We start from the raw sequence: 24,058 nt of genomic DNA, 5'->3' as shown, positions 1-24,058 counted from the left end.
TAAATCCACTGGAATCTGGATACATTTTATTGCACCTTTCTTTACAGTTGCTTTTAGAAAAGGAGTTGATGATTATCAGAACTTACCAGAACAGATAACACACAAATAAAATGCTTTCTTATGACATGGCATGAAGTGTTCCTAGTGAACATATAATTCAAAATGAAGAATTAAGGATTTAGTCTGCTGGCTGAAGTATACCAAAAAGTAACAAAAACAAACAGAAAACCCCAAAATAACAGCTTACTCTTAAAATAACCTGCTGTGTTCAGTTAGTTCACATAGTTAGTTACTCAGCAGAGCAGCAGAAATCACCTTTGGATGCGTTCCCACAGCTCCCTGCCTGTAGGAAAATAGAAGATGTATCACAAACTCTTTTTCAGTACTTACTGCTTATTCCCTCACACGCACACATACACTTCTGTTCCTGGTGGTGAATGTCAGCTTAGATCCTTACCCTGTTTTTTATTTTATATACAATTAATATACAACTCTACCTTGACATATTTATATTGCTCTTAGAAAACTAAAAACTTGATGGAGGAAAAAAAAAAAGCCAAGAGTCACAAGTAACTTAGGGATTAAATTTCCCTCAACGTTTTCACATGGGTACACTTAAAAACTATTCAGCTTATTACAAGCAGATACAGTAAATTCAATTTTGTTTTCTGACCCACATGGCCTGAGCTGTAGTTTTACTCATGAGCGCTATGAGGTCTGCAGATATCTTCTGGTTCTGAGAGAACAGAGCAGTTCAAGTTGATTTCAGCTCACGAAAGAATAATAAAATTCTTTTTGCCATTTGCACTGTATTATAATGCCTTGGAGAAGAACAGAATTGTGCTTCAGAGGGGAACTTTAGAGAGACAGCATCATCAATTCCAGCCCGCCAGAGCTGTATACGGAATAGGGGAGAGCAGAGCACAAAACTGGCCATTGCCCAAGGACCCTGGGGAGCAGAAAAGCACAACAGCACTAAACAGGGTCATAGGAAAATCAGACAGGAAATATCACAGGGCATGCTCAACTGATTTTATTTTCTTATTGTAAAACACGAGAAATACCATCTGTGGCAGTCAGGCAGTTCAGAGGACAGACAGAGCAAAAGTGCAGTGAAATACAAGAATCAACATCATCCTCCAAAAGAGGTTTTGGTGTTTTCCTTCCTGGGAGAAAACAAAACAAAACAAAACAAAACAAACAAACAAACAAGAAAAGAAGCACGTATCTGTGAAATCATCTTCTGTGTTCCACAACACCAACTGAACGTGTGGCAGCCTATGGCCATTCCACTTAGTGCATCCGTCTGCAATAACTGCTTCTGTGATGTATTCAATTCACTATTTCATCTACGTCTGAAAGCTGGCAAGAAAGCGACAGTGCAGCCTTGAAAGAAGCACAAAAGAAGTGAATAAAGGACATATTTGAGAAAATAAACATGTAATGAGCCAAAGACAGATGAAACTACTGGTTAGAATTACAGCTTGTGGGAGTACTTCTGAAACAACAATCTGGACTGAAGATGAGTGTGATGAAGTAAACAAAAGTGTTATACCAAACTCCACAAAAACAGGACGGCTCAATTGGAAGTTTGGTCATTCAAAGCATTAACGTCATCAAGAATTAAACCACAATTTTATAACAGAAGTCACATTTTTCACCTGTTGCTTCCTCACCTGCCAAGAACCCACACAGCAGCATCACCATTGATATATGGCACAGGAACAGACCAACCCAAAAATTGGTGATATTGAAAGAAGAATATTTTAATTTCTGTGTTCATAAATTTAAAGCTGAATATAAAAAGTGAACGCAAAAGCTGTTAACAGAAGCCAGCTTTAAAACTAATCACAAGAGAAAGAAATGCTACCTAAGTATCACAAAGGCAGCTCACTACAAAACCACATAATCAGTTTTTAGTTCTCCATCTTTAATTAGGATTACACTCAGGAATTAAAAGTATAACATCAAAGGTTCAAACATGGCACACGACATGATAAAACCCATAAGACCACTACTGGCAATCCAAGTAGTGGGTTTTCACTTGAGTCAAGTATTTTCTTATAGCCACTAAACCACAAGTATTTATTGTCTTGTGCACGATAAGATGTTCTAATGGCATTTGGGCTCAATAAAACTCAGAAGCATAGTCCTGAAGTCAAGAGCACTGAGCAGAACAAAAACAGTAGGGGGGTTGTAAAGCTGCAACTAATGCTGTGGTTCATGTTTTTAAAAACAAAAAACAAAAAAAAAAAAGGAAAAAAATGCTTTCAAGTTACACTTTTTCTTTTACTTTCTATCAGTTGCTCACACTAAAACAAGTCGTAGGCTCAAGAGAATTTTGTTCCCCACTGCAATTTCAGAAGTGAAAAACCTGGAGTAGACAACCCACCTCCACCTTCAGCAACACACCATGGTGCCAGGGAAGGTACATACTTGCTAAGTTACTTGCGGAAGTTACTCTGAAATTCTTTTCCCAGCACCTTCCTTCTTCTCAACACCATACTGTGCTTTACAGCACCATCTTGAATCACTTACAAGTTAGTACTTTTCTTACATGTTGAACTGGCATATGGGAAAACAACTCTGGAAGGCAGTATAAGCTTGAACAAGGTATTCGGATTTATATTTAAAAGACATGAGAAGCACTAAGAAGGCAGAGTTCTGGGGCAGGCAATCCAGCCAAGATTCATCTCCAGCTAATTTGTAATGAATGGTGAGCCACTGAAATGCCTTCTTTTTTTTAAACTGAATGTTCCATAGCCATGTGCTGACGAGATTTCAGTGCAAAGTTCTTGTTTTATTCCTTCTTAGTTTTCCTTTTATTTCCAAGAGATCTGCTGTGACATGAGGCATTGGAGTTTTAAGAATTTTAGAATAATGTGCTGAAAGGTATAGTAGAACAACACCAATACATCCAAACATCTGGTTTGATTTCTCCTTATTCAGAGTTTTAGTGAGCCACCATTCTCCTTATGTCAAAGCTGCACCGGCTGTGGTAACTGCTGTGGTGTGCCAGTTTGTAATTTCCAAAGAAGGCTGAACGATGATAACCTTCCAGATGCTAATTTCTCTCAAAAATCCTTTAAGCATAAAGCATGGCAGCCAACCTACTATGTTTCATTCAACTGAGCACTTCACCAGCTTCTGTGTAACACACCAAACTGAGTGTATCACTCTCTTATAGGAGGGATGTAGAGGCTAACAGCACTTTAAAAAAAGCTATGGAGGAAGGTGTACCACTAATTGCTGAGCAGCTGCTGTCCATTCTTCCATGGTGAACCTTTTCTTTGTAGAAAAACTTTTTTGTATGTTAAAAAAGAACTAAAGGAGTTAAATAAATATACCAGAAAGAAAAAAAAAAAAAAGAAAACAACAGCTAGCAAAGAGCAAGTCCATAGATCAACAGAGTTCCGTTTTCTACCAGGGTTGCCCATGCTTGTACAAACCAAGTAAAGTTTTCACATGCTGTATGTGTATATATGTATATATATAAAATTAATAAATATTTTAGTAACATAAGGGAAAGTTGATCGAAGTTACCCTCTCAGAAAGCAGCACTGAGAAGAACAGCTTGTGCAAATCTTCTTACAGTGCCACTAGGAATCAGGACTGTCAGAAGAGAAAAGTACCAAAACTTCCTTTGCCATTCCATTTGAACTGATTGCCCACAATAGAGACAAACATCTCCTGTGACATTAAATTGTCATCAGCTTCTGTGATTCCCAGTTCACTCAGCCTTTTCCTGTGCATCTGACTCTTCTTTGCAGAAGCAGCACCAAGTTCACTTACAATTTCGTGATTGCCTTCAGAAATCTCAGCATGGTTATAAAGCTCCAATTCATCAGCTACACACTCAGGTAGTTCTTCCCGTCTGAAGCCCTCTACATGTGCTCTCTCATCACTTGACTGGGTAGGCTGTGCATTCCCTAGATCAGGGAACAATGAGAACATCACCACCAATCACGCAAAACAACCAAATCAGTTAAGACTCCCGGAATGAAGTGTTCTTCCGTCTTAATATTTGCATACCCCCACACATTTGGGTAGCTTTTTAATGACAACCATACATTTCCAATACAGCATGTGATAATTAAAGAAAAGGTTTCCTCTCAAGAGGACTTCAAGCTACCAAGTAACAGTGATATTAGATTGTGTTTACATACCATACTCGAGACTGTGGCAGTTCTCAAGACATATGAAGAGAAATACAATTGTCACATTTTATTTACTGCAGAAAACAATTTCTGTGCTGGGAGACTGAGCTAACCAGCACGTCTCAGCTCTAGCGCTGAAAGGAAAAACAGAGCAGAGAAATACGAACCACAAGAGCTATGAGAGAAGCCACATCTGCTTTCCTGCTGATCAACACTCTCATTTCTGTACAACCAAGGTAGTTATACAGGCTCTGCTTAGTAGGAAGCATAGATTAGGTGCTTAAGGACTTAATAAAAAATAAAAATCTTAGCGTACACTCAGCATGGAGCACAGATAGTCACAGTATTCATCTGCAGTAAGTCTAATTCAGGAAATTCCATTGTTCTGGTAGTTAGGGAGATCTACTCTGGCTAAATCAAAACAGACACCGAGAAAGGTTTTGAAAGACTCACTTCCTAATTATGGAATTCAAAACAACTTGTATATACACAAGATTTAAGGGGGTTTTTTGGTTGTTTTTTTAATTTATTTCTATGAAGTCAGAGGAAAATACCTGTCGTTCTTTCTGCTGAAGCATCCTTTACATCAGAAGCAACAGTTGGTTTTACCAGGACCACACCATACCCTTCATTATTATGGATCATATTATTGGCCATGCTTATTTTGGGGATGTCATAATGTTCATCTAAGAAGTTCTATAGGAAGGAAACAGAAATCCAGATTGTTATGTCCCTCTAATGGGATGCAAATCATTTCACTTTTAGACAGAATTAGCACTCTGCATTAGCTAGAATGTGTTGAGTGTATGAAAAGTAACATTGCAAAAGAACTTCTCTTCTCTGGCAGATAAGAAAAAAAAACATTCCTTCAGTGTGTCAACTCAAGGTATACAAGAAGTGCTGAAATCATAAGATGTAATACACAGGAGTTCCACTATAAGGAAGCAAGGCTACAAGCCAAACTAAGCACAAGTTATTTGCACCAATACTGACAGCTATAAGTTTGTTTGTTATTAAGTTAAAGAAAAAAGTGCATTCTGCCTTGAACTGACCTTTATAAGTATTCCCTCCTTGCAATGGTGTATGCCGTTGTCCAACAAGGTGCATGTACTACCTGGATATATTTCCACACCAGCACCCTACAAGATAAAACTCACTTCAGTTCACAAATAGTTCAGGAATGCTTACAATTTGGCTTGACAACTCCATAGTTGATCTTGGTGCTCATTCACTTATCTGCACCACTCCAGCCTCACAGCTCTGTTAACCTGAACAGCAATAACAAACATAGAGGTCCCACAAGTAATGCTATCGCTGCTAGTTTATATAATTACTAGCAAAGAATAACTACACATCCTTTCATTGCTTTCTTGCTCTTCAGTCATCCACCTCAACACTCAAAGCCGTATCATCCTCCCAGAGTGTTCTAATCAGAGTTCAATTCTGTATTTATTTGTAAGAAGAAAAGCATAAGGCACCTAAAAAGGGCACCTGATTTGCCAAACAAGGATCAATGAGAAAGTTATATATAGGCAGAAGAAAAAAAACAAACAAACAAACACAGAAAATCTCCTTAAAGGTACAGCAGGACATGAATCAGTTCAACAATGTAATAATCACTGTAATAACCCACGCAGGAGATGCTTCACTGGATACTACTGAAGACCATAAGATCCCTGGGAACAATCTCTTAATGTAACACCCAGCTGTTCAAGATAACCTGTAAAGGTTCTCACAAGAGGGAAAGAAACCACCCCTTTACTGAGAGTATTATTTCCTAGTGCAACTCTTTATTTAAATTAAGGAAATTGCCAGTTAAAAATTTGTTCCTACCTTGGCACCATACAGATCTGAGTTCTTCATTAATAGTTCAGCTGAAGTTCGTACAGTTATGCCTGTAGTTTCACACTGTAACACACAATTCTCTAAAGTTGTTTTCCCTTGATGAACATCTACATATACACACAACAAACACTGTTAAATGAATCATACATACAAAAGCAAACCTACAGGTAGACAGATTCATAACATTTCTCATGGAATGTTAAAATGACCGTTTTAATCACATTAAACAAGTTTTACTGATATGCTCAGGCGCAGTTTGAGCTCATGGTATTTTGCCAGGTTAAGCAGGAATGCCACAAATGAGCACTAATCAAAAGATTTGCCTTAGAGGTTTTTTTTGGTTGGTTGGTTATTATTTGTTTTTTATTTTTGTTTTTAAACTGTCAGCAATCATTCTTTTTTTTTTTTTTTTTAAACATTCTTAAGAGTCTTTTGTAGTAAGAAGTTACCAGATACATGTATACAGGTGTTAACAAAACATTAACGAGTTCTACAACAAATGCCTGCCAGTTAGTATTATTCAAGTATTATTTAGCACCATCTCCAAAGAGAGAAGGCCAAAGCCAACAAACTCATCAGATACAACCTGGGATTATCTGAGCCTCAGTTGGAGTGTGCTGCCAGAAGACAAATATCTGTGTTATTTCTGAAGTCCACATCAACCCTCAGCAAAGAGCTGCTCAGTGTTGGGACTTCTTTGTAGCATGAGAAATTATTTCCTTTTCCGGGCAGCCTGACACAGTGAAACCTGACCTACTGCTGCAAAACCCAGCAGCAGAGAACTCAAGTTATCTCATCCAAGATTATCTTACCCAAAAATTAAGCCTGAGTGCTACAACAACTTCAAAGTTAAAACCAGTAAACTCTGTGTAATGGATTTTTAATTTATCTATTTTTTAAAATCACAGAAGATTTAAAAAAAAAGTCACTGAAGATTCATAAGAATGTTAAAGGGCTTTTATACTTACTTAAAATCCCCTCCACAGCATCATGTTGCACCAACTTCAAATTGGAGATCTTTATATTGGCTCCTGTACAGTCAACAAAGTTGTCTCCTTTTCCTTGCTTTTCTATCACGATGTCATCTGGCAGGCCATAGCCTTAAAGCAGGGGTGAAAGTTTGATGAGTAACTGGTAACAATCACGTACACCAGCAAACATTCACATTAAATAAGAAGGATTTAGAACTTGAGGTTTAATATCTTGAATAGTTTTCTATTCAAGAGCCAGGCCACAATTTAAGCACTACAGTCCAATGACTTAAATAACCCAAAATACCAAGTTACCCTCTTTAAATGACAATAAATCCCAAATTATTTTTGCCAGTTGAACAAACACGTAACAGAGATCACACTGCTGAGATTGAAGTTCTCACTCCCTTAAGCCGCAACACAATGGAGGGAGGTACAGTAACAAAGGCCACATGAGAACCTGCAGCTAGCTTTCAAAATAGATGAGTGCAGCAGAGCAAGCAGGGCTATGAGGAAGCAGTCACTACCACAGTAAAAGGAAGCAAAAGGAATTCATGCTATAGTCCTAAGTTTCTCTCAGTTTTCCTGTTTAAATGAAACCTGGGTCAAAACTACGTGTTCCTGTGTTATATGGACTTCCAGATTAAAAAGGAACTTTCAAAAGCTTATGCCACCACTGATTTACTAAAGCCATCCAAGCCTGTCAGATTTCAAACACTTACAGGGAAATTTATGAGCATGTAAAGCCTTTATTGCTTGTCACTGGCAAGAATCATGATAAGGAAAGCAATAATGCAACATCTATTAAAACAGCATGAGTCCTAACATTTTCTGAAGGCACACACAAGCTTAGATAAGAAGTGCTCATACAGGATGCCAGCTTTTAACCAAGTACATAAATAAATACTCTAATGTGCAAGTAGAAAGGTTGAAAAAAAGCCTTTGAACAAGAGCTGAGAGAAAGTCATGCAGACAGCAACTGAAGGCACTTTAGCGAGTGATACTTCAGCACGCTACAGGATCTAGTTATCTTTTTCTAGGACACCTAGAAAGGAGGTAGCAAGGGGCAGTTTACTTCAGTATTTAAAAAATGTGCACCCTGGGACTCTACGTGGCATATCCTGTTCAGCTGTACACCCCAAAAGTATGAGGCTATTTATTATCTAAGGCAGGAGTTTTAGAAAAAATTGTCCAGACAACCCGAGACCTCCTAACCAAGCTTTTAGCCTGCGTCACCTATGAAGCAGCAGCTCTAGCAGTAAGGAAGCTGCTGAAAGGATAAGGAATAGAGAGGGAACAATTCACCTGACAACAAGCCCTGTTCAGTACACAGCCAGCGCAAATTCACTATTCATCAGCAAAACTTTAAGCTTTATTTGCTTTATTTATTTGCAGAAATAACTGTTGTTAGTGAAACACTGTAGTCCATCCTGAAACAGACAGCTCTACAAACAGAAGTAGGAACACTCCAAAGTAAAAAAAAAAAATACCCAAGTCAAGCTCCACAGAATAAAAAAAAAAGTCTTTAGGCATAGCTAGTTTAAAACCATGAGCAAGCTTTCTACCTTCCATTTCAATAGAATCAGCAATGCAGAACACGCCGTCTACAACATAATGACCAGGACAGATGATGACTGTGTCTCCTTCATAACAAGCATTGACAGCTGCCAGTGGATCATTGTGGAACTGTAAGAAAAACAATATAATCAACTCCTGGAAAAAATGTTACAAAATAGACATATTTATGCCCTTAAACTTGCTCTTTAATTAAATGTTGCTGCCTTTGCCTAAAAGAAATCCTTTATAATGGCACCAATAACAGGCCGTTTCTACTTTGAATTCCAGAATCATAGCACTCTAGACAAAAACAGCCATAAAGCATTCCTTTGTGTTATGCCCATTCCATGAGGAATCTGGGGCAGACTGGCAGATCGAAGAGCAAGTGCACCAGCAAGCAGAACTCAGTATAGCCTGGGTTCCAAGAAACATGTCATTTTAGCTTCAAGTGACTTACCGTGAATTATATGAAGAAACACATGACAGAAGGGAAAGAGAAGTCAAAATAAAAAAAAAAAAAAAAAGCAAAGAATTCAGCCATTAGATCTGAGTTGGTCCAAACATAGATAGAACCCTATTTCTGTAGCAAGTCACTGCAGAACAGAGTTCAGACATCACAGTAGCAAATACTGGGTCCACATGGTTCTTTTCCATAAAAAAAAAAAAGACCTCAGTGCCTGAAGAGTGCAGGCTGATATCCTTATATCCTTCACAAATAATACTGAGCTATCCTGCATGGAAGGATAACAAATAGTACAGAAAAACTATGAATTTATTGCTTCCTAGAAAATTCTACAGTAAGCACTGTAAGAGAATTTTTCAATTGCAAAGTGAGAAAATCTGATTTATAGCCCCAGGAGTTGATAGGGAATGCTCTGTTTGGGTCTGCTTTGCCCACCTGCAATTCATGAACTTGATCAGAATACAGCAAGCAATTTCATCTGGGCCCAAGGACTACAGACTGTCCTAAACACAGAAGTCCTAAGTCCTAGCTGAAGTCACTACAACTAATTACTCTAAATAAGTAAGTTTCCTACACAGAACCACAACAACAAAATCACATTTACTGCTTGAAACCTTATCATTCAATTAAATTACAGTGCTGTTTTTGGACTCAAAAAATAGTACTGTGCAAATGTATCATCTTTCACGTACATGATTCTTTCACATTGTTTCTCAAGTAAGAAAAAAAAGCATGGATAAACAGACAATTGCTATTACTTTACCTGTATTTCTAGTTCTTCACCACAAGACTCGGGGCAAAGTTTGTCCCTTATCAAAGACTGCAAGAAACTTGCCATCATGGTTGAGGACACAACATGAATGATCTTGTTACCCGTTGGTCTCTGCCCTTTAGCTTGGAGACCACTGTACTTTTGGTAACCAAACACATACCTAGAGCAAGAAATAAAGCCTTCAGTAAAGAACACTCTACATGTGGTTTCCCCATCAGGCTCCTCCTTCCATTAAACCCGCTAAGTACCTCAGCAGAGGATTCTCAATTAGTTTTAGTTTTTGTTTCAAGTGTTCTATTTTCTCATATAACTTTAGTCCTTCCACCATGGAGACATTTTCCATTTCGGAGTCTGAATCACTGCTTGATATGTTATTCCTCACGTTTAAAAACTTCCTGTAGAGCTCTTCACATTCAGACAAGTAGTTGTGGTAATCAGCAACAAGACCAGAAGGCACACAGTGCTCGAGGATGTCATAATGCCTGCAATTCAGAGCAAGAGAGAAGCATATTTCCCATCTCCAATTTTGAAAGATCAGATACAAACCCACAGAGAATCTGAGACATTCTGTATCAGTACTGAAGTTACAATTCTTTGCAGTCTGTGATTCTGTGAAACCAAAACCCTCATACACATACAAATATTTTACTTTCTTCTCTAAATAATCTCTCACAGCAGATAGGTAACAATTATAAGAAACATATTCCAAAACAGAAGGTACAATTACAAGGAAAAAAAAAAAAAACAACAACAAAAAAACAACTTCTAAGACAATTAGAAATCAAAGTTAACCTGCTTTTCAAGCATTTATTGGAAAGCCTGAATTACATCTAAACTAAAAGAATAACCTTATAATGTGAAGTCTCTATCAGCAGCAATATAAACAACCTGGACAAAATCCCAGAATGAATAAGTTAGTATCTGCTTGAGATGTGAAAGCACTGCATAGGAAATCTTGTGCATTCCAGAAGTATCTTCTACAAATAAATTTACAGGGCAGAAAATGCCAGCCTGAAGTTGCATTAAGATTAATATATCTGCCAGCTAGAAAGTGCCAGGCAACTGCACTTAGAACTTACCGTGGTCACTAAAAAAAAAGAAATGCTGGACAATAATTAATAACATAAAATAAGATTTAATGCTCTCATTTTTGTAGAGAACCAACTTAACACAGCATAAATAACTCTGTCGAAGAGGCTGAATGAAATAAGGGCAAATCTTCAAGGTTCAAAAGATTTTAATATTTTCAAGTGGTGCATTTAATGCAGAAAAGAGCAGGGAAAAAAACCTATAATCAGAGCAGTAAATAAGTATGCAGTTACAATAAAAAGGATATAAAGAAAAAGCCTCACAATATTTTGGCAATGCAGTCAGAAGTAGTAGAAAGTCAATGCAGCATGATTAAATGAAAAAAGGATTTATAGAAATGTAGAAAATATTTGATGAAAACTAAAAGTTAAACGCAGCTTGGCCCTGAAATGCATACTTTGTTTTAGAGCTGTGTAAAACTCATTTTTATTTTTTTCCCCAAGCTTTAGTTAAACAGTTCATATTTCTTGCATCAGAAAAAACAGTATAATATCCTAACACCACACATGAATTTATCTGTTCTGATTGAAAGAGTGCACACCAGAGATCCGTAAAGTTTAAAGCATCACATGTTTCCATGCTGTTTCTGAGTCAACACATGAGCACTTAAATCACAACACAGGATGGCACTCACATCAACATAGCTTGGAGGAGAGGCTTCACGTTAAGCACGGTGTGGGGTAAAAAGATAACATTTACTTCTCTACTTGAAGATGTTGTTTACCCATTTTGGATCCTAAATAAACCAACACTAAGGCCATTCACAGCTGAAAACATTCTCTCTTGGCATACCATTGCATTGTGGTTAATTCCATGCAAAGACTTCATCAAGATCCAAAACCCCAACAACAGAATAGTCACATGCTGCAAGCACACAAGTACAAACACTTCACAAACATTTACAAATTATAATTTCCACACAGAACACTTCCCTCTAATTTGTATAATCTCTGATGTGATAGGATTTCTCAGAGTCCTCAAAGCTCACTGTGTCCTGTTAGAAACAGAGACCCACAACCACCCTTACAGTATAGGTAATGATACTAATTTCCTTTATAAAGCTCATGCTATACACTGTATTCTAGCACACAGTGTTATATCCTGAAGGGCACATCAGGGTTAGCTGAAAATATTTGCCAGTATAGTTTCAAAGCATCATAGCAGACCTGTATCTGAATGACATACACATTCTTAGTTATGCTATAAAAGTCCACTTGGGTTATTTAACCCCCTCAAGCATGAAACAAGACTGTGTCCTTGTCCACTGTTCAATTTCCCTACAGCCAGAAATCAAATATACCTTCAGGAAACCTAATGCTAACTAATCCTACAGAGAACAGAAATGCACGTAACCCTCCTTCAGGATGAATGATTTACAAGTTTTTGTTTACATTCTGTTCCATTCTGGTTCTTATTCTACGTCCAAAGATATGGGAGCATTCCACACCAGCTTTAGATAAGGTTACATTAGTTCCTCCCGCAAGTCTAAGGAAGCAATAGCTGGATTTGGAGCGCCATCTGATGGGAGGTTGGGGATTACAGGAAAAAGCAAGGGTTCAGAAATCAAACGGCAACTTCAGTTGTACCATCTTCTATGAGAAAATAGAACACCAGACAGCAGCTGCTATTAGAACAGGCTTGCTTTAATTCACTAGTGAAAACATCCCTTTGAGATCGATGCACGCCACTATTCCCACATCACCCTTTCCTGTGGTTCTGGCCAATAACACAAAAAGTGTTGCACTTACAGTCTCAGTCGAGGCTCAACACATCGCACAAAGTAATCAAAATCATCCTCCTCCTCCTCATCCCAGGACCTCCAGATGCATTTGTAGAAGAACCTTTCGAAGCAAAGTAAGCTTTTAAACACAAAGGACGCCACATTTAACCGAGCATGGACACTAGAAATACAAATGTAATCAACTTCAGAATGCTAATGAAAACATTCTCTCCAATTCCACATCACCTCCTGTAAGACATTTAGTAGGCACAACAGTTGTCTTCTTGTATGAAGAGTTTTAATTTGTATTTCTTGGTTCAAAATCCATAACAGCCTGAGTCCCTCTGACTTACATCAAGAGACTGAGTGAGTATGAGCTGAATTTAAAAGAAGACTTGCACAAGATTCTGAGGCCTTTTGATTATTTGGTCTTGGTTAGGCATCCTTCCACTAAGCTTTTCTCTCCACAAGAATTTTGCCACCTTTATGATACATACTTAGGTCTCTGCTACTGAGCAATGGTCAGCAGAATGAGTCTCTTCTCAGATAAATAAACCTCATTTCCGTGTGACTGCCTTCAGTTACCGAAGACAAACATTTTCTCTGTGATCAGACTCCCCACAGCCCTTGTGGTACCAGTCACGATACTGACTATGGGAAGCCAGGCACGCGGGGCTGCCAGCATGGCCACAAGAATTCAGGACAGCACACATTAGATGCAACCAGAGTGCAATTGCTCAAGACAAGAATTAGCCCCAAAGCAGCTTCCTACCTGACATGCTCCACAGCTAGCGCCGTCTGATCAAACTCCCCCGACTCATCATACACAACCCACAGCTCCTGCAGTGGTATCCGACGCTCCTTCAGCTCCAAGAGTTCCTGCATGCATTCCAGTGTAAAGGTGCTAACCTGTGACTCGAATAGGAAAGGCTCACAGAGCTGCACAACTGCCTTCAGAGCTGAGAACTCCACATCAACAACCTGTTAGAATGAACAGCCCTTAGAATTTCTGCACGCAGAATCATAGATACAGCTGAGGAAGGCGAGCATGATGTGCACAACCCAGCAGACCTCGCTAAGTGCCAGCTGACACACGGTACATATTACAACAAAGGCAATCTGGTCAAAATGATCATCCTAGAAATGAACTCCTAAAAACCAAAAGTCATCTCTTTGACATTCAAAACTAGGCTCAAATCCTCCAACAAGAACTACTGTTACTATCAAAGTCAATTAGACAGAAGAATGTTAATGATATGAAGAACTTAGGAGTGACCACAGCCTGGTATTTGTAAAGACTATACCTCAGTAGCCAGCTCTGGACAATGCACTTATTCCTTCTGTGCCCACCAGGCTTAACCTCACAGCACACCCATGCTGACTTGGACTCCTCCTCCTCATTTCAAGGATCCCTCTGAGAATGTTGCTTCCTTTCAAGCACAGTTCTCCCAGGAAACATTCAGACACTAGAGAGGATCTCTGAAACTTGGGTGTGTTTTTGCTACAGTCTTCACACAGGGGCGTTACACAGGCTCTATATTGCCACTCTGGGGTTTAATGTCATTTACCCAGCTCTTGAGAAGCTCAAGAAAAGGTAAGTGATTATTCACTGCTCTAGCACACAGATGACATAAATGCTGTACAAACATTTTGGTTTAGCAACAATAAACTTATCCCACAAATAGCAATCATGCTCTATATGCTCTGCTAAGAATTCAGAGTCCAGAAAACCACAGATGATGTGCTGAACACAACAACTTTGTGGAACTGGATGCAGCTTATTCTCAAGACACCAACACCAGTTTATTCACAATTGTATCTCAAAGAAAACGAAATTCAACTGTCCCACTGAAATGCTGTAGTTTAAAAGCAGAAGTAAACTTTAAGTAGTAGACAGCTAAATTCCAGGGTTAAATTATGTGATAAAGCAAAAAAATAGAAAGCCTACCTAGTGCTTAATTTATTGGAGTTGTGATGTGCTGTAGCCCTGAAGAGCTCATTCTGAGCAGCAGTGCCTCACTGCCATAACAGTCCCTCATGCAAATATCAGACCACAGGTTCCAACCTCATGCTTTTAGGCAAAAAAAGCACAACCAGTGTACAAAAATAGTGTTAAGAATAAATATTCTTTTGAAAGAAATTCCTATTGCTTTACTCCTCAATGGAAATTACATAGAAAAAACATATTAATTTCTAGCAGTTCATAAACCTCATAGACAAGTGATCTGCCCGTTATAGAGGCAAACAGTGTTGGTGGGAGGCAAATTGAGCCCGAACAACCACATCCCATTTACCTCAACGAGGACCTCAAACACGTCAGTGCGCCAAACAGCCTGCCATCCCGACCGCTCAAGGACCTTCTCCAGGTACTCAGCTGTGAATTCTTTCACCTCAGAAGCTTTGCAGTCAGCTAGAATAAAATGGAAGGCACTACATTTATGCAAGTAAGGAATGAGAAGTCATCAGCAGAAAATGAAAAGTACCAAAGGTTTCAGTGGCAGCGCTGCTGGGTCTGTGCCACATCTCAAGGAGTCTCACTACATACAGGAAGGTTCTAATAACACCAGGTAAAACCAAGCACAGAGCCCAGCATTAGCACTTCTTCCATTCAGACATTCACATCTTATTTACCCACGTTAAAGCTGTTACCTCCTGGGCCCAACAGCCAGAGCAGCTGAGGTGACAGCGTGACAGCCCAGCAGTGATGACTTACATACACCATGTACGTTCCAGTCCTTGCTATTAAGTGTTTCAGATGGAAATGACTCCACTTAGAGCAAAAGCCTTAAGAAACACAGCCACGTATTCTTTCCCTGCTAAAACCACTTACCCAAAATGTAATCCTGGTAAGCTTTAAACCGCTCATAAAACAAAAGATGATCGGTGCAAAAAGTATCAGGGAAAAGCACGTTCCCATCTGGTACCGCCCTGCTCAGGGCACTGCCCGGCTTGTCGCGGCTTCCATAATCACTGCAGGTGTCCTCATCCTCCTGGGTGGGAGCTGTGGGAGGAGTGGGAACAAAGCACAGCCCACAGGTCGTCACATCCATACAATCACTGCTCTTCTATTCCCAAACAACTCCTGTCCGGCCCGAAATCCATCACACTCCTGCTTTCCATAACACATCTCACAGCGTGCCACAAAAACGCTGCAATTCATAAAGTCGTAATTATGAAGCGACTTTAACCATCAAATACTACTCGAGAAGCACAACCAGAGGTGCCCGGAATGCCGTGCCAGCGCCACACAGCACCTCAAATCCCAATTCCTTCCCGCACAGCCACGTTCTGTAGCCGCAGTAGCCGCAGCTCCGCGGTTCGCAGTGGTTTTGGGCCCTACCTGGCTTCGTATCCTCGGCGCAATTCCGCAGCACAGCGGCGCTCCCGCACAGCAGCCCCCGCCCGGTCACACCGGCCATATCGCCCATATTGGCCATACTGCCCATATTGGCCATATCGCCCATACAGTCCATACCGGCCATACTCCTCTCTGCCTCCCGCACAAATTCAAACTGGCCGCGGTGCCGCCCCGCACGTCACGGGCATTGCCCGCCTCCATTGGCTGCCGGGCGGTCGGGCCGTTGCTCTGTGGGGCGGTCCCAGGTTCTGGGCCCATTGGGAGGAACCGGGGCTGAGGAACCGGGCGCTGAGACTTTAGTTGTAGCGCTTGGACACAGCACGAGGCGGATGGGTTTTGTTTTTTAAGCCACAATTGCTTTAAAACACGAACAACCACAAGAGGGCCGCCTTAGACCTCAAACATCATCGTTAACCTGCTCATCATTAACCAAATGTCAGCCTTCAAACTTAAAATACAAGAAGTATTGAGAGATCAAATTGTATTATTACATGAAATAGAAAACAAAAAGTGAGTTGCTATAAGGCCAGTCAATCTGAAAGTGTCTATCAGGGATGTGTGGAATAAGTGGTTGAGACGAGCCAGCACATTCACACTGATAGGAAAGAAACAATAAAAAAGGCACAAAAGTGAAAAATATCTGCCTCATGTACCATTCTTTGCAGTGAGAAGCCTGCACCCATCTCTGCTCTTGACACAAATTCCCTTTGTTACCATGGCAATAATTTAATCTCCTTAGGCTTCCATTTGTCCATCATAAAATGTAGACAGTATATTTTTACTGCATGTGAATGATTAACTCATTTGTAAACCACTCTGATATCGTGCCGTGTAACTGCAGGCTGCTGTTAATTATTTGGGTTATTAGCTATAAAGTATGTTCTTTGACAGGTATTTCATCATTGTAAGCCTAAAGAAATCGAATCTAACCAGAAAAACAATTGAACTTGTGCAAACCTTTATAGCTTCATTGTTTCATCCCCACATCAAGTCAAATCCAATTGATGGGCTTTTTTAAAGAACTACTTTGGAGCTTCACATATGAGCTCTCTCTTCATCCAAATGTCTGTATCTATCAAAGATGGAGCCATATCACTGTAACCAACATACCTTTGGAAGTCTGAAAAATCAGATCTTGAAATCATTTGCTTCCATTACTGCTTGACTCCATTAGCAGAGGCTGCTTTCTGAAGTGCTTTTTCTACTATAATTTAAGCAGTTTTCAGGATACCCTCAACACTGGCTTCTTCAGAAATGTGCCTTGTGGACCTCAAATTGGTCCAACAAACACCTTATTTCTTATAACTACAATAACAGCATTACAGATACGGATTGTTGTGTTTATGGCACCTCTTCTCACAGTCCACCTGAGGAGATTCAAGATTTATGCTGCATTGTCTGCTGCGTATTGACTTTCCCTTAACCACAAACATGCCTGACATTGCATCACAATTACTGCAGATGCAGAACACAACAAATCATTGGGCACAATCACTGCAGGAAGAAGGCATGCTTGAAAAGAATGCAAATTGCTTGCAGCGTTGATTTTGTGCAATCGTTGCACCTCCTCATTCACTGCAAACAAAGCAAAATAAAATGCAAAATGCAGATGCAAAAGAATGCAGCTGTTGGTGATGAGACATTATGTTGTTGTGATCAACGCTTCATTTCAGTTCAGACTTTGAACATGGCTGTTTAGAAATTATTCTCCCATGATTTTGTTGTATTTCAAGAGCTTTAAGTTCTTTTCTATCTGTAGTACAGCTGTGTTGCTATCTTGACGATCAAAGTATAGTAACGATGGCTGGGGTCTTAAAAATTAGCTACTGAAGCAAGTTGGAAAAGAGATTAATTAGCATGAAGTGATTTCTCACAAACACTTGTCAGTGGGTTTACGATTGTGCCTTAACAGATGGTAGCTTGAAAGGCTGGAGCTATGTGAAGAACACTGCTTCAGCTGACAGTCAGAACAGCAGCAGCCACTTTGCTTTGGACGTGGTAATGCAGAATTAAGTATGAACAGTAACACAGATTTTTCTAGATGCTTTTCTGTAGTTTACTTCATTTTCTGTGCTCTCAAACTCCATAGCAATTTGTGTGCTATTACAACAACCTCACTAAATACAATGTGTAATTACAATGCAACGTATAACTACATACAGACTACATACAGAATACATGTTTTCAGCTCAGTGCAGCAGATACTAGAATATCTTCTGTGGTAGCTTTCCGAAACAGCAGAATACATGGCGCAGCCATTCCCAATGACTTCAATCTACTCATCTAGATAGCATTGGCAAGAATACTGGTTTTTTTGTGATATTGTTTGTATGCTCTTTAATAGATTGGCCTTTTTAAGATACACCATTTTTGTAGCAAAGTAGTGCACTGGGTGCTGATACGGATCAGTCTCTATGTTAGTACAGCTGGGCATTTTCACACAAGAACAGAAGATTGTCTTAAAAATAAGGCAGTCAGGAAGGATGGTGTCCCCAGCAAGCTGTCCTGCTAGCCATCAACACAGGACAAACACACAGAAGTCATCCATCGCTGCAAGCCAATCCATAAGGGTAAAAATTCCCAACTTGAAAAATAGTCTGAACTATTTCAAATGCCTTCAAATCTATTTCAGTAGTCTTAACAATTTGGAAGCCATTAACTTTGCAAGATCACCAGTACACGTGGCTTTTCTTAAGAGAGGTAATTACTCATGTTTGCTGATAGTGCAGGTGGGGATTACCAGTAGAGTCAGAAGAAATAATTGTGTATGAAACAGAGATAGAAAACAATGGGATTATTTCAAAACATGCATAACAGAAAAAAGATTATAAAAGGATTTGATTCGCAGCAAATTCAAAAGCTTTTTCTCCCCAGCAGAAAACTTCTTGTCTTACATTCTCTTAGTTCCCTGCTTGAGGGACGATTCATGATTTTATTCAACTTTTTCTTCTATTTTCCTGTGCAGCACTTAGAGCCGTTTTGAAATGAAAACTTCCTTTACTTGAAAAGCCAAACTGTTTCTCTTGAGACACAACATTCCAACACAGAAAACAATTCCCTACTTTTGCAGGGACTCCAGCAGAGACATGAAGCTCTCCTGAAGAAATAAATTCAGCATTCAACAGAACAAAACATTTAATGACATTCACATTTCACAAATCGTTTTCAAGCAGCTGTGCCCAGCACAGACGTTATGGTTTGGAGAGCTGCTCAAAAGGCACACTTAGATTTGGTCAACTTTTAACTGTAACACGCAAAAGCAATGGCTTTAGTACTAGTGAGCTTTAGACAGGACAGGGATGTTTGCTAGCACAGAATCGAGGACAAACTTTAAGCATGAGGAGTATCAATTACTTCTTTAAGAAGAAATAAGAGTTTGTTCAGTTTAAGATTGCACTTTTTTTTTTTTTAATAAAGGATGATTAAAGGCTATCATATCCTCTTAATGTTCTGTAATTGCTTATTTAACTCCCACTGACACTAATGGGAACAGCATGCTTTACCACTGTGTGCAATGATGAATGTATCTGAATACACAGCAGGCGGGAGCTGCCTTGCCTATGGAGTTTAACTCCATATGAACAGAAGAAGGATGTGAGAGCTATTGCTCTGCTGGCATTGTTTTACAGTATGTATAGGAAAGAGAATCAGTTAAGAGTAGAGAAAAGCCACAGTCCCCCTCTGATTTTTGTAATGTCCACCAGCATACTGTGAAATCTTTTGGATGTCTGTCCAGCTCTCACTAAACACAAATAACTAAGTAAACAAACATTAAATCTTCTGCAACATGCTTACTGCCAAGAGACAAAGCTGTGCCAGTACCCCTTGATGCGACATGAATGGAAGTACCTAAGTGAAATATCCATACAACAAATAGCTAGGAGGGAAAGGATACAAATGCCATTTATGTTGCATCACTCAATTGGTAATAAGGCACATAAGCAATAGCATAACAAACTCTTGAATGTATCCAGGAGAAGTAAAACGTAATAAAACTATAACAGAAGACAACCCCCAGTTGTACTTCAAAGAAGAGCTTAACTAAGGAGGTTGTCTCTGAACCAAGGGGATACGCAGCCAGCTGAAGTCCACCCCCTCACAACGTGGCTTCCCCAGATCCATTTGGATGATGAATTTGGCCTGTTCTGAAAGAGTCATCTGCCTGTGATAGTGGAAAAACATTGTTTTTCTGTCATTTCTGTAGCTGCGCTCACCCACATACACTAGTCATGGGAAACTGCATGAATCAGGCAGCTCCATTACTCGAAAAGGGTTGAGAGAAATCTTCTGGAAATTAAAACTATCATCACTAAAGGAACTATGGGTCAAACATTTTACATTTCAGAACACATCGGGATTGATACACCTCAAGATACGTTGCATTTTTCATTATCATCTTGTGCTAGTCTCATTCCTCTTTAACAATTCTAATTATTCAATTCTCAGCAAGAGACTAAGATCAGGAACAAAACTTGTTTTCAGAAGCCTACAGCTCAGACTTACATAAAAACATTTCATACAGAGCTCTTCATGCTCTTTCACTTCATGTTGCCAGGCCTTGTTATCACAGCACTTTCCGTCCAGCACAGCCTGCTCTGACAATGAGAATGAGCTGCAGCTCTCCCTCTCACCTGTGTGTGTTTTGAGCTTTTTGCCCACACGATGCCTATATCTACCCACACCACTACAACACACATCCTGAAGGGAAGCTCTTCTCCCAGGAACTGATGTTCTTAAAAGAAATCCAATATAATACAGCAGAAAACACCTAAAAACGTCCATTTAAGAGTGATTATTCAAGAAGGAATTGTCTGTCCCATGTTTTCCTGGTGATGGAGATACTTCTCTTTGTTGTGTCTCTTAGCTGCCTCTTTATCTTTTTCATAGCACCACACAATCAGACAGCAGTAGTTACTTACAGGCTTGCTGCTGCCCTGACTCAAGTTAATGGGAAACTGAAAACTCTACCCAGTGAAAGAGTCCTCAGATAAGGGAATAATTGCTGAGGTAACAAGCTAGGAGTTTCCTGTTGCTTCACTGTGGTAGCTTCACTGATTTGCTTTAGAGAGATGATGCTACAGAAACATGTGTGAACATTTTGCTGCCGGGCATCACACACACAATAGTGTGTGGGGCTCGCAGGTGGTTTGCAGCTCCAACACACAAAGGCACGAGCCCACCCCGGGCAGCAGAACGGGCCGCTCGGGAGGTGACACCTCAGGCCCAGCACGGACCAGCCGGTACAGAGCTGTGCTACTGCCTTACCTGACGTCGCACCCACAGTCCTCTCTTCACAAAACTGCTGTGATTGCTCCTGAAACTCATTTCAAGCGGCAGATTTATACAAATACTTTGCCACTCATACCTCACCTCCGGCTGTGTCCGCAGGCAGCTTCTGCATCCCACTCTACATCCCCTACGTGCTGACGGGAGAGTGGAGGCTCGGCCAGGGCTTGTGCAAGCTGTGGCTGGTGGTGGATTACCTGGTGTGCACAGCCTCCGTCTTCAACATCGTCCTTATCAGCTTCGACAGGTTCATCTCTGTCACCGAGGCGGTAAGGGCTGCACTCCAGGACACAAACAGCAAACGCCCGGGGTTAGCAGAGAGATGCCCAGCACTGAGCAGCTGCAGGAAGGGCTTGGTTGGGTGATCCTCGTGTTCCTCAGACACCACAGGAGATGGGAGCAATCTCAGTACACCCACTCTGCTCTGGAAGCAGGTGTAGGAACAATTGGCTTTGGCAGAAAGGCCAGCTGCTTCTCACATTTTATGCTGCTTTAGAAACTGGCACAGGCTGTACGTGCTGCTGTTGAAGCTAAAAGTGCAGTTGTCTTATTTCTGCAGTAACACCTTACAAGAGCTTAAAAAGAAAAAAATCACTACCTGGCTGCAACAGAGCATTCCTTCAGAACACAGCAACATGCCTACTGACAGCCTGCAGTAAAGGCAGAGCTCTGCAACAGGTACTGAAGCCCTTCCACAACACGTTTTCTCTGCCACTAGGTCTCATTCTTCTACAAGCAGTTTGTGGCTATTCAGCACCGTTTCCCCTGTATTTTGTTAAAACAAATTTAGCTTCCTTGTTCATTGTAAATCACACTGAGGCAACGATAACTTCTCAGTAAATAGTTAAAAGAAACAACAACACTTAAACTGTTTATATATGTAGCTTAGCATTTCACCACCTATTTTTTCAACAGGGAGAAATGAACAGATTAATTCTCAAATAGTCGACACAACGTTCCTTTATTTTCTAAGTTCTGTATTAGCCATGAATTTTACTTTTGTAAGCCACACTCATGACTACGCACACAGTATAAATATAGAGATTGGATGGTTTCAGAAACAAACTGTTGATAATAAATGATAGAGTTCAACCTCTTTGAAATGCTTCCAATAAATCTTCCATATAAAAATCCCTCCCAAAACAAAGAGTACAGCATCTGTCCATTGTTGTAGAGCAATATGAGAACATGTGAATGAGTTCTAAGTTTCAAACTTCCTACAGAAGCTGCTAACCATCTCAGGAGCAGTCTTGAAAAGGACTGCAAAAATCGGACCCAATTCAGACAAACTGAGAATTCCTCAGCTGTATTGCCATCCTAACCAAAACAGCACAAGCCCTGGAGACTAAATTCCATAGACTGGGACAATGAGCATGAATTCAAGAAGATTTCAAGCCTAAAGACTTCATACTCCAAAATACTGTGTCAAAAGACCCTGGGATTAGTCACTGTAAAGATAGGAAGATGGAATTCCAATTCATTATAAGAACACTGTGTGTTACACCAGGAAATTAGAGTATGAAAACTTAGATGATCTTGAGATTTTACTCTATATTACTGCTGCTGTGGTTTACTGAGCATCCTTCCAGAAGGAGAATGTCATGCAGAGTTCTTCTACAACTGGTATTTCCTAATGATTGCTTCTACCATTGAATTCTTTACACCTTTCATCACTGTTACATACTTCAACTTAAGCATCTACCTCAATATTAGGAAACACATATCCCTTAGAAATGGAAACTCATCTCCTGGCCAAGAGGACTGTGAAATGAGTTTCCAAGGAAAAAAAAATGGGAACACACTATATTTTTTGTAAAACCTGCTAACAGACAAAAGCACGAGAAGAAGAAAGCAAGCAGCTTTTCTCCCTTGCAGAAGGCTTCAAGGCTCAGCCTATGTAAATCTGACCATCAGTCATTAAATCTGAATGTCAATCAAGACCTTACACCACTTCAGGAGGACGTAGAGACCAAGCCTCATAGGAACAGTTTCTATAAAATGACAGAAAATACAGGTGACACCACAGTGAGAGCAGACACTGCTATGACAAACAGATTTAGACTTTCTCGAGATAAAAGAGTAGCGAAGTCTTTAGCAATTATTGTCAGTGTGTTTGGTTTGTATTGGGCACCTTATACGCTTTTAATGATCATCAGAGCAGCTTGCCATGGGCACTGTGTGTTACATTCACTTTATGAGACTCCGTTTTGGCTTCTGTGGGTGAATTCAGCTATTAATCCTATTCTGTACCCACTATGCCACATGAGCTTCAGGAAAGCCTTTACCAAACTCCTGTGCCCAGGAAAAGTTAAAATTCATCCTCATATTCTTATGTAAGGAAAACCTGTGACACTTATCAGTAAGTACACCTTCCTTTCAGTGGGTACACAAACTGGCCAATACTCATCTGTAAATATTAAATGTACCGTGCACTGAGCATTTATGGGAACACCGATGAGTAAATATCCAGGAACACAAAGGATACAGTCTACATAGCTGCAAAAATACCCATCAGTGAAAATAAAGGTGATTTCTCGAAGCTCTTTGGGGCTTTGCCTACAGTATACTTTCTGGTGAGTAGCACTGAAGAGACAAAAAGGGAATGCAAAGTTCATATCCAACAACTGGGGAGTGTCTCACTATTAATATTTCTAAGTAAACACCAGTAAGAAACTTAATTGTTAGTTTGGATTTGTTATATTTTACCCGCAGCCACTTGGTAAGGTCTTCAAGGTCTTAGCAGCTAAGTGTATGTATTTTGGGAAGGAAATTCCCAATCCCTAATTAAATAACGGTACCCAGAAAAAGCTTACAACAAGAGGTACCAGAACAGTCAGGCT

General features: G+C 40.0%; 1 protein-coding gene and 1 pseudogene across 4 annotated transcripts; one reads left to right on the top strand and one right to left on the bottom strand.

Moving 5' to 3' along the window:
* Positions 1-166: 166 nt before the first annotated feature.
* SHCBP1 (SHC binding and spindle associated 1) lies at positions 167-16,143 on the bottom strand. Of its 4 annotated transcripts, none has more exons than XM_085551059.1 (14): positions 15,915-16,139; positions 15,405-15,575; positions 14,869-14,984; positions 13,347-13,555; positions 12,603-12,695; positions 10,014-10,247; positions 9,757-9,925; positions 8,539-8,659; positions 6,971-7,102; positions 5,991-6,109; positions 5,210-5,296; positions 4,712-4,853; positions 3,793-3,929; positions 167-343 (listed from the first exon to the last, which is right to left on the bottom strand). In XM_085551059.1, the coding sequence occupies exons 1-14, from the start codon at positions 16,054-16,056 to the stop codon at positions 290-292; spliced, it is 1,926 nt and encodes a 641-aa protein (XP_085407185.1). In that variant the 5' UTR covers positions 16,057-16,139; the 3' UTR covers positions 167-289. The 4 variants fall into 4 exon arrangements, 3 of the variants coding, with proteins under 3 accessions (XP_085407185.1, XP_015729456.2, XP_015729455.2); XM_015873970.3 differs by lacking the exon at positions 167-343 and adding an exon at positions 1,011-1,386 and having other exon boundaries at positions 15,915-16,138; XM_015873969.3 differs by lacking the exon at positions 167-343 and having other exon boundaries at positions 1,910-3,929; positions 15,915-16,136.
* A 3,624-nt stretch (positions 16,144-19,767) lies between these two features.
* On the top strand, positions 19,768-23,555 carry LOC107319231 (histamine H3 receptor-like; annotated as a pseudogene).
* Positions 23,556-24,058: the final 503 nt, after the last annotated feature.

Source organism: Coturnix japonica, chromosome 6 (genome assembly GCF_054131305.1).
Source record: "Coturnix japonica strain WE chromosome 6, WE-NBRP24, whole genome shotgun sequence".
Taxonomy (NCBI): Eukaryota; Metazoa; Chordata; class Aves; order Galliformes; family Phasianidae; genus Coturnix; species Coturnix japonica.
Note: the sequence above shows the minus strand (reverse complement) of the source record. Positions and strands in the feature narration are given on the sequence as shown.